Source organism: Eumetopias jubatus, unplaced genomic scaffold (assembly GCF_037043125.1).
Source record: "Eumetopias jubatus isolate StellerSeaLion01/CBP00866 unplaced genomic scaffold, mEumJub1_p1.0 scaffold_8, whole genome shotgun sequence".
NCBI lineage: Eukaryota > Metazoa > Chordata > Mammalia > Carnivora > Otariidae > Eumetopias > Eumetopias jubatus.
Genome location: NW_028274814.1, coordinates 91,062,328 through 91,074,037, shown reverse-complemented (window position 1 = coordinate 91,074,037; position 11,710 = coordinate 91,062,328). Strand labels below are relative to the sequence as shown.

The 11,710-nt window shown below is 40.8% G+C and overlaps 1 protein-coding gene across 1 annotated transcript in view; it reads left to right on the top strand.

Annotated features, from left to right (window-relative positions):
• The window catches only part of CUNH12orf56 (chromosome unknown C12orf56 homolog), an 88,170-nt gene extending 80,104 nt beyond the window's left edge, over window positions 1–8,066 (top strand). The window contains 4 exon segments of the mRNA XM_028110739.1: window positions 1,695–1,769; window positions 2,090–2,164; window positions 6,019–6,197; window positions 7,940–8,066. Coding sequence (XP_027966540.1) covers window positions 1,695–1,769; window positions 2,090–2,164; window positions 6,019–6,197; window positions 7,940–8,066 — 456 coding nt within the window.
• Window positions 8,067–11,710: the final 3,644 nt, after the last annotated feature.

Here is an 11,710-nt window from a genome sequence, read left to right as displayed (position 1 = left end):
ATAAATCAGCTTATTATTAGTTTATTTTGAGCAGAACAACACAATTTTTTTTAAAGGATGGGATATGATTTGATAGTTCTTAAACATACAATTAGAGTATGTTTTAGAAAACTCTTAGATGTATTCAGTCACTCAATAAATATTTATTGAAACTCTATGATGAGCTAGACAGTGTGCTAGGCACTGGGGTCCCAACAAGAAGCAAAACAGACACCACCTCTGCCCTCACTGGTTTATAGTCTGGTTAGAGAGACAGACGTTAATTAAATATAACATGAATATAATATTCATCTGTATGAATATTATAGCCCTATTCATATATATGAATATTAGAGACTATGTGGAGTATCTATGATACAGTTTTCAACAGTGGAGTGAGTGCATTAGAGATTGGAGAGTGGGATGGAAGCGAGACTCAGGCGGGGCTAAGAAGCTAGTGCAGTTGTCCAGGTGAGGAATGACAGAGGCCAGAGTGAAGCGATCCTCAACCCTCGAAACGAGACTTAGGCCCTCATTTTAGAGCTCTCCTAACTTTCTGTACTCTTCTTTCAGAGCTCTTATCTCAGTTAGCAATGAGGCATTTATTTATTTGCTTGTTAGACTGTTGTTTGTCCCCCACTATCTTCCATGAGGGCACAGTCCATGTCTCTGTTGCTCCCCATTGTATCCCCAACACTTAGTACAGTGTCTGATGCATATTTGTTGAGTAAGCTAATGAAGAAAAGAAAAGCGATGGTAGTTGTAAAGAGGACAGATTCCAGAAATTTTTAGGAAATTGCATCAACAGGTTGATGTGAAAAAAAAATTGTGAAGATTAGTTGACTTTAAATTCTGGCCTGGGTGTCAGATAAGAATTACAGCAAGAAGAGTAGGTTCAAAAGGGAAACAGTGAATTTCGTTTTGGATTCGCTGACTTGATTGCCCATGGTATTTCCATATAAAAATATGTAGTGGGCAGAATAGATAGGTCTGAGTTTGCTGCTTTTGGACTTGGTGATCTTTTGCAGCTGGGCTATTAGTGCAGCCATGAGCAGATCATATACATTTTGGTTCCAAGGTCTAACAGACTGGGAACTTTCAAACTAAAGCTCTTTCTTGCAAAGAATACTGTTAGGGAAGATGTGTTGGCCTGTAGCAATGCCCACAGGCATAGCTCTCATGCACCAAGTGGTGTATGGGCTAGAAGAGTTACTTGAGGCTAGAAAACAGCCTCACTAACTGAAGTTCTTGCGAGAAAAAAAAAAGAAAAGTCTCTAAGCCCTATATTTACCCATTTTACAGAGGGAATTGTAGTTCACACTGGGCATAAGCTTAAATTTCCTAGAGAATCTCCCATCTTAACTCTAGGGAACATATTTCAATAGTCTTGAAAGGATGTAGGGTTATTGATCTGAATGATTTTGCAAATCAAGTGTGCAGTTTTTTGTGTGTTAGCATTCTGTGGGCCATTGGATCTTCTTTCCCTGATCCACTTTCTTAGACATTATTCAATGTGTAGTCTTTTTATGAGAGCCATTTTTTTTGCGGCAGGGCGGGGGGCGGAATATCTGAACCAAACAGAACAGGAAACCTGACCCCACTCATTCTATTTTCAGTTAATCAAAAATTCTTTTATAAGTACCTAATGGTAACCAGGAGAAATTACCATTTTTTTGGCTCTGCCAATTATATTGTCTTATTATTTAAAATTCTAGCTACAGAAGCTTATTGTGGAATATACAGTTACAGCTATGGCACTTTTATACGAGATACTTCTTGTCTTTCAGCAGGTGCAATATATATTTTTATCATACATATTATATTACATGACTATTACATACCTATGATTATATATCATATGAATAATATACCGTTAGTATATTTGTATTAGAGATGGTCTCCAAAATCAGCTGACTTAAATGATACTACTTTTGCTCTTAAGTATTCATCTAGTTTATTTTCCTAAATACTGATTTTATTTTTAACTTTTTTTCTAAATACTGATTATAGAGAGTTCATTAATCAAGATAAAATGTATTAGAGAATGAATATCTTCATGTACAACTTGGACTTCATGAACATAACTTGTTTATTTCCTTGAGTCTTTCAGGGAAATCTTGGATGGGGATCAACAAAGTTTGCTATTAGCCGGATGATGTCCTTCCTACAAAGTCATCCTCCCATAGTAAGTACCAAGAAGCAAAAACAAGACCACCACTCACAGCTAATTAAACAGGTGCTCTTGTGCTTAATTAATAAAATACAAATTTTCTCTATAAGTAGTCATTTATAAAACAGAAGCAAAATGTAAATCTGATGATTTTATTATTTAATTAAAATAAAGCATTTTTATATTTGGGGCCTGAGTGCTTAAGGTACTGAAATGAGATCCTTTAAAAAAAAAAAAAAAAGTTTTTTTGTTTTTTTTTTTTTTGAGAGAGAGAGAGAGCATAAGCCGGGAGGGGCAGAGACAGAGGGAGAGAGACTCTTAGGCAGGCTCTACACTCAGCACAGAGCCTGATGCAGGGCTCAGTCTCATGTCCCTGAGATCATGACCTGAGCCAACATCAAAAGTCAGATGCTTAACCAACTGAGCCACTCAGGCGCCCCCTGAAATGATCTCTTTAAATGTGATCTTCATTTCAGGAAAAACCCTAAAATATATTCTATAGGAAACAGAATATATTAAAATATTGGCTGTATAAGTAAGTGAAAATAGTAACATGTCTTTTTTAAAAAAGATTTATTTATTTATTTGAGAAAGAGAGTGAGCGAGAGTGAGCAGGAGGGAGGGGCAGAGGAGAGGAAGAGATTCCTTAAGCAGACTTCCCACTGAGCAGGGAGCCTGACAATGCCGGGCTGGATCCCAGGATCCTGAGATCATGACCTAAGCTGAAATCAAGAGCAGGCTCCTTAACCGACTGAGCCACCCAGGTGCCCCCTGAACATTTATCTTAAACAACAAGTATGAGTTGGTGAGTATGAATTAACACTTGGGTTCATTGGGGTACTCTGTCCTGGCTACCGCCATCTTAGTCCATAGTACCACTGTCTCTGTCCTTGACATTACAATCACATCTACATGGTCTGTCCCTATCTTCCCACCAACTAGTCAAAGGCATCTATTAAGAAAAAAAAATCTGATTATGTCATGCCTTGCTTTAAATCTCTCATAAAGCTCATCTAGTCCCGCACTCTCCCTACGTGGGCCTCTTAATCACTGCCAACCTCCAACACCCCCAACTCATCACAGGACCTTCACTGGTCCTCCTGCCTGTCTGAAATGCTTTTCCCTCCTTGTTCCACTAATCCTTCAGGCCTCAGTGCCCCTTCCTGGGACAGGGTGGAGGGATGATTTTCTCACCTCTGACTAGATCAGATCCCCCATTATTGGCACACATAGTCCGAGCTTGGTGTCTTCTTCCTTCCCTTCATAGGACTTGTTACTGTTGCAGTGGGCATTTGTTGGTGTTACTATTTGGTTCTTCCCTATGGTAGCCCTTAATGCCCACATATATTCTGGCTCTCTCTCCTTCCAGGCACATGGTAGGATTGTACCTCCCTCCCCACTTGTAATTAGGTAGGTCTTTGTTAATTGCTTTCGCCAATGGAATGTGAGCATAAGTAGCCTGTGTCACTTCTTGCCAGAAGGTTTAAGAGCAAGTGCATGCTTCTCTGCATTATCTTTTCCTTCTGGCATGGTGACTGGCAGCATTCCATACAGTTCTCAGTGACTACAATGAATAGAACCCCCCCTCCCCCGCCAACCCATAAGGGACACACAGTGTGAGCAAGTGGTAAACCTTTGTTGTGAAATTTGTTACCACAATATTTTATGAAATTTGTTACCACAGTACAACCTAGTCTGTCAAGACTGACACAATGTCATTCTCCCCCAACAGACTCCAAGTGCCATGAGGGTGGGAGCTATGTCTGTTGTGGTAGGCACATAACGGATATTCAATAAAATATCTGCTGAATTAATTCTATAAAAGTTTCATCCCTTAATCTCTTCTCATTTCCCCAAACTTAATTTTCCTTTATTCATTCATATATTCATACATTTAATCATACATTTGATTGGAGATCTCTTCAAAAAGTAGTAAACCAAACTAAATTTTCATTGCTAATGGAGGATTTGACATGACATAGTATGTTCTCTTTTCATATACAAACATGCCTCTATTGGCCATCAGCGGTTCCCTACTTTGGGCTATTTTCTATAGTTATGCTGAATATGTCCTTGGGAATGTAGATTTTCTTGCCAGATCCCTGTGACATGTGTTTACAAAAATCTGGTTAGGGCCAGAGGGTACACTTGTCAGTATTACGTCCAGCTGCCTTATACAGAGACTGAGCCCATGGACTTGGCTCCTTTAGCAGCACACAGACGCTAACTAGTCGCTGGCTCCCTTCAAGGAGTATCATAAAGTTCTAGTCATTCATGGCAACAGAAGCTCTTATGTGCAAGATGCAAGACCCTTACTTTTTCTCTGCAGTGGTTGCAGACCCTATAATCACACATCTGAACTGACATGTGAAGTCTGGGGGTAGTAAAGACTCCAAGCCACAGGGAAGTTTCTTTATCAACCTCTAGGGTTGGTTCACCAAAGGAACTGAGTATGAAGCTAGTCTGTGACCATAATGTATGCCAGGAGGAAAGGTGGCAAAAGGACAACTAAAACTGTTGCAACTTCAATATTAACTCCGTTCTAAAGAGTATGGGTAGAAACAGGCCATTTGAGAGAAATGCGCAAGCAAGAAAACTGTTGTGATCATTGAATCTACCTGCATGTCAGTCAGCTCTGATTCTCTTGCTTGGTTATAGCAAGATGCAAAAGAAGTTAAAAATTTAATCCCCAAATGGTCATTGCTTTGTTCTACCGCTCCAGACTCTCCAACCTCAATCTGTGTTTGCCTGACACCATATTTAGTCAATATGTGTAAACAGATCTGAATTGGGGTGAAACCACTCCAAACCACCTGTCCTACTTAAGAAGGGCCAGTAGCAACATCAATAGAAAAGGCAACACATTTATTGATACTAATTTAATGGGCATGCAAAGGGACCTGATTAGAGCTTGAAAGGACACTGGAGTTCCCCTCTGTTTTTATAGTAGCCTACACTTATGCATAGTTGTTTGAAAATGTGCCCCTCTCAAAAACAAACAAACAAACAAACAAAAACTTGTGGAATCCACTGTTCTTGGTTTTTGTTATTTGGTTCTGTTTTTTTACACTCAGTGTGGGGGCTTGAACTCACGACCCCAAGATTAAGAGTCGCATGCTCTACCAACAGAACCAGCCTGATGCCCCTTGGTTCTGTTGTAAATGACTTTTTGTGTGTGTGAGAAGCAGCAACTCAATAACTTCACATTATTGCTACTATTTCCATTTTAATATCCCCCTCAGAAATGATAGCAGATGTACTCTCGATGAAAACCCCAGCTACCAGGAACATCAACATAACTTGCTTGTGTCAAGCCTGGTTTTCTTTGCTTTCTCACTTAGTGTTTCTTAAGGTGTTGTCTGAGGAACAAAGCCATCAGAATTGTTTATGGTAAATATCTTGAGGTGGGGCTCAGGATTACGCATGTGTATTGAGCTGCCTAGGTGATTTTTGTGCACACTAAATTTTGAGAACCAGCGCCTTGGAGGAACCCTCTTTGAAAGTCCCAGGAAGTTTATCTCTGTGGGCCATTTGTCCTTCACAGTACAAGAGAAGAGAAACCATCTTCCGTCCTGGAGGAGGCCATGGACCTTTCCAAGCTCCCCTTCTATCCAATGTTCTCCTTTTACATTGGAATCAAATTTCCTTGACAGTATTCATTCTGATTTTGCTTAGAGGGGGGCAAATGGTAAACCCAATTGGTCTATGGTCTGGTGCTCTCTGAGTACCATTTCAGTGAGAAACAGTGCAAGAATATTGGTATAGGGGTGGTGAGGACTTCAGCCTAGCTTTAGAGGTGAGGCCCCAGCTGAAACAGGTGCCTTATGGGTGGCATGCGGCCTACATGCAACTGCTTTTTTCTTGTTTAGATCACTTTCGTGGCCAGTATTGTGAAACAAATGGTAAAGGGGCTTTCAGCTTCATTTCAGTTGCTAAGTCCCAGCCAAGCAGTTCTGTTGTATCAGCAATTTTAAATCCTCAAGAGCTACCTGCAGTACAGCAAGACTTTAGCTGAGTATATTAGGAATGACTACAGAGAAGAATGCAGGTAAGAAAAGTCTGAATCTAATCTGCAGTAAAATCCACTCATTTCTGATTTTCAGGCAGAACTGCAACATGGCCCAATATGTAGAAGATCAAATGAAGATGGGCAATTCTGGTTTTGTTTTCAATAGTATCTCACACTTGGATCTGTGGTAAGGTAGGGTTTAGGGGAGCTCTAAGAACCACTGTGTATTCCCAGGCTAGAAAAGACTAATGAAACCTCAAACTCTCTTTGAAGAACTGTTTCTCACTCATTGTCTTTGTCGCAGCCAGCACCTCACAGAAGTAGTAATGATTTTAACATGCTGTGAGGAATCAAGAGTAACAAACCCTACTGAAGGGTATGATGAATTAGGGACTGTGAGTTTGAAGCACTGGGGGGTAAAAAACAATTGATAAAGGAGAAACAGTTAACGAGTGTGGTTATTATTTTTTGTTTGTTTCCTTTCCCCTCTCTTCCTCAGGAACAAAACAGTAAGGAAGAGCAGTAACAAGCACGGGTTCATCAGCCAGCTTGTTCTGCACCTCAGGGGTTCCTCCTTCTATTTACAGGCTGGCAGCCGCTCAGCTCTGCATTAGCGCCTATCAAGGAAAAACCCAGCCTGCGTCTGACTTACGATGAAAAGGGTGCAGCAGGCATAGCTTTGCTCCCAGTTTGGGTGCAGACATAAAAGGATGTGGAGGCATACATTATGGCCCTAGATTGGCTTTTTAAAACATTTCAGCCCAATTTGTGGACCCCGTTTTTCCTCCATGTGGTTTTACATCATAGGTTCCACTCTGGCTCCTATAAAAGGGTTTTGTTTGGCCTGCTGGGAATTGGTCCACACAACCTAATTTTTTTTCCTCGTTTTTTTTTTTTTAAGGTAAAATGTATATACATTGAAACTCACTATTTTAAACTGTGCTTTTAATACATTTCATAATGTTGTGCAACCATCACCACTGTCTAATAGAACATTTTCATCACCCCTAAAGAAAGCTGGTACCCAGTAAGCAATCACATGCCATGCTCCCCTCCCCCCCCAGCCCCTGGCAACTACTAATCCACTTTCTCTCTTTGTGGATTTGCATATTCTGGACATTTCACATAAATGGAATCATGATATGTGACCTACTGTGTCTAGCTTCTTTCACTTAGCATCACGCCTTCAAGGTGCATCCATGTTGTGGCATGTATCACACGATGCAATTTTTTTTTTAAGATTTTATTTATTTATTTGACAGAGAGAGACACAGCGAGAGAGGGAACACGAGCAGGGGGAGTGAGAGAGGGAGAAGCAGGCTTCCCGCCGAGCAGGGAGACCGACATGGGGCTCGATCCCAGGACCCTGGGATCATGACCTGAGCCAAAGGCAGACGCTTAATGACTGAGCCACCAAGGCGCCCCAACCCTTTTATTTCAATTTCCTGTGTACTGCCCAAGGAAACAAGAAGCAGGAGCCTCAGCCCACACTGCGGTGAGGACAGTCCTGACTTCCCTACTAATGCCTTCATAATGGATATATTATTAATGAAATTCACTTCCTTTGCTGTAGTAAAGTGTCTCAATGAGCTGAAAGGCACACGTCAGAGATCTTCTAGGTCACCCAACAGGGGAGATCAGATGACTGAAAATGCTGGCCGAATGTTATGGCTTAGACCCCCATACCCAACAGCCCTACGCCAGTGAGTGTATGCGTACTGATGTGACCAATGTGAAATTCTTATTTTTAAAGATATTTTGTTTCTTTTTATGATTTGCAGGTACTTTATTCACATGCCAGCCTTGGAAAAAAGGCTCCCATTGTGGTACCCTCCTACCCAACCTACCATTCAACTTTTTCATGAAGTTCCCAAGTTAGTTGAACAGAAACAATGTGTGAAATATTAACAAGAATCTAAAATATTAACCAGGAGTCAACCTAATATTTATGAGAAAACTTGTTTGATTTGTTTAATATCTGGCTATCCCTGTGTCTTATAAACAGATTTTATTTGAATGTTCTAACAATACCTGTAAGAGAAGTCCTTAGAGTTTTTTATCTGCCACAAAAAAGAAACGGTTTAAATACATGGACATATGCAAAGTGGTGCTAAAAACAAGCGTTTCTCTAAAAAAGTTTCCAAAAATAAAATACTACAAAGATTACAGAAGCCCATGGAGAGCAAATGTAGAAAGTGCAACCTGATGAGTTTTGTTGGTGTAATAACGGTGAGCGGTATAAAGCCACTGAAATGTCCAAAGATAAACTGTGATTTACAAAGTGATCATTAGAGAAATGCTGAGTAATAGGTAGAACACCCTCCTTCTCCACCTGTAAAAATTCTAGTGAAATAAGTATTCATGACAGAATGAACAGAAGAACAGAGGCAGAGCTATACGGAAGGTCAGGTCCTCATTTATTATGGGGAGGGAAGCTTGGACTTTCTTCAACACAATTAAATGCATTCTCGTGCTCAGTTTCAGGCACCTGTGGGCTAGTGCAAGCAGTCTCAGAGAGTCTCTGTGGAGGAGAATCATCTATAAGCAGTTATGACTCTCCCAACCACTGAAAAAAATGTCTTCGCTATATCTTATGGCAATAAACTAATCCAACGAAAACTTCACTTTGGTGTCACTGTGAGATATTGAATTTGGGCTTCTAAGAACTTAGAAAGTGGGTCCTCTATTTGACTTACCATGCCTTGAAAGAGGATCAGAGAAAACCCCAAAGAAAGAGCTCCCGAACCAGATGTGCCCATGCTGTGCACTGGAGAGAGGATTAAACTCACTCATGACATCTGATTACTGGTTGCGGCTGAGCCGTTAACCAGCTATTTGACCTCCAACAAATAGTCTATTCTGCTATGGGGAGGGGTGGGACGAGATGTTCTGCAAGCTCTTGTCCAGCTCTAACATTCCCACTTCTTAACGCTCTGTGATGGGGTAGTGCATTCCTCTGCTCTCCCGGCTCAGTGGATGATTTCACATGGATTCCAAATAATCCTGCTTTCTTTGGACCAAACATTTCCCTTTCAGCTGTCACCAACATCACCCCACAAAGCGTCCAAGCCCCCTCCACTATTACCCATCAAGGACTACAAGTCCTCTCGTTTCCACTCTGGGGGCAGTGATGGGGGGAGTAGAATGGCGTTTATGAGTGTTCTGGACTGTTAGATGAGGGACTGCTCCCAGGAGATGGTCAATCAGAAGCATATGAAAAGATCCTGGGACAAAGGCAACAAGACTTCAAACTGGACTAATGAAGGACAGTGGGCTGACCACTGGTGAATGGTGGAACCCACCGAATGACAAAAGAGGATGAACTCAGCTCTGCCTCAGCTTCTAAACGGTGCCCTGGCTCTGGGCCAGGAGCAGCACCGACTGCAGAGAGGGTTTGGGCTTCCCTCCCACGTGCCTGAGGTGCTTGATGCCTCTCCTCTCCCACTGTTCTCTTTTCTCTGAGAGCATACTTTATCAAAGCTGTGGGAGCAAAAGCTCTTGTCAGAAGGCATCTGCATCTTTCCATGTAGGGCTACCTGAGTGGCATTCTTGAAAGCTAATGGTTGAATATTTGTCAACTTGATTTTCTTACAGCATTTGTCTATTTGTTTGCACAGTGTGGGAGGGGAGCCCCAAAATCAACACTTTAAAGGTGTTGCTACAGTTCTTTCCTACTGTTTTTTGCATTATTGCCAAAGCCAAGAAAATCACTAAATAATCCATCTTTCTTAGTGATCAGAACACATTTGATTGACTAAATATTGACTTCCACTACAAAGTAATTATTTTTAGGAAATCTAATTGTAGAAAAATTTTGAATATGAAAATCACATATATAACTTTCCACAAATACAAAGGATCATCAAAAAAGCAAGCACACATAGCTAGTTTTCAGGCTGGGCCGAAGATTCTGGACTCTTTGACCACTTTTATAATATATAAGCATTGCCATTTGCCACCCGCACTAAAAGTAAACTCAACGTAATCAGCTCTACCATTTTATATAATCACATATATGTGCATGTATGTGTACACACATATCCAAAAGAGTGGGTAAGAGCATGGGTTTTGAGTTTAAATGAGTTGAAATCCAGTTTAAATGGTTGAGTTTATTTTTTTTTAAGATTTTATTTATTTATTAGAGAGAGAGAGCAGGCGCACAAGCAGGGGGAGCGGCAGAGGGAGAGGGAGAAAGAAACTCCCCACTGAGCGGGGAGCCCGAACCAGGACTCGATCCCATGACCGAGATCATGACCTGAGCCAAAGGCAGCCACCTAACCAACAGAGTGCCCCTAAATGGCTGAGTTTAAATCTCAGCTCTGCACTAGTTTTGGACATTGGGAAATTACTTAATATCTCTATGCTTCAGTCAAAACAAAGATAGTACAACCTATCCCATGAGGTTGTTAGGAGCTTTTATGCAAAGATGGTGTTAATACACATAGCATGGTATGTGGCATATAGTAAGGATCCAGTACATGGTATTTATTATTATTATTACTATTAAAATAATATCAAAGCTGGCTAAGAACTTACAGATTAATAAGTACTGGCCTTTAAAACTAACTAACTAACTAAATAAATAAATGTACTGGCTTTTTTTTTTTTTTGGACCAGTTGGGGGACTAGCTACTATACTCAGAGAGCCCCTGATCAATATAGCATTGAAGAACAGATTCATTTGGTTATTAAATTTAAAAATTCAATTTTCTGTTAGCAGGAGTGTGACTTAATTCCCAAGTGACCATTTCTATTGCTTACCGCCGTGAAGGACTATTGGACCTAACTGATATTATCAATGCCAGAGCTGTGTGGAAAATATTCTTCCAAGGGTAGACAGAAAGCGTTTTAATCATGTAAACATTTTTTAGCCTTTGACTTAAACAGCACGAAGAGGGGGAGGGGCAGAAGGAGAGAGAATCTCAAGCAGACTCCCTGCTGAGCGCACAGCCCAACTTGGGGCTCTTTCTCACAACCCTGAAATAATCACTGGAGCTGAAACCACAACCCTGAGATAATGACCTGAGCCAAAATCAAGAGGTGGACACTCAGCTGACTGAGCCACCCTGGCGCCCTTGATGGAAATTTTTGAGCAACTTTTAATAGTGCTAACTATCTGATTTCTTTTTGTTCATTGTGTTTACTTCTAAAATGCAATGCTGGCTTGTAAGGTCTAATTGAATTTGGGTCTCTGTAGGAGGGAGACAGTCAGAAATTCTCCATCCAGTCAGACCAAGCACTCCTGTATCTGCCTATCTGTGTATCTGGGGTCTGAAGCTTTTCTCATTTGCAAGGTAGCACAGCTTCTTGGCTAGAAATCTCAGTAATGTAACTTTGGCTTAGAGTCCAGATTCGATGTCAGAAAGACCTTGTTTGGATTCCTTCCTGCCTAATTCCTCATCAGACTTTTAGCAGGTTATTTAACCTCTTCCACAACTTCCACTTGTAAGAAAAAGTCTACCTTAAGGGTTTTTGTTAATAGTCATTCATATATATATAAACAAATAATTCTGTGGCTACTATGTACTGGGACAAACCGTATGGCATTGTCA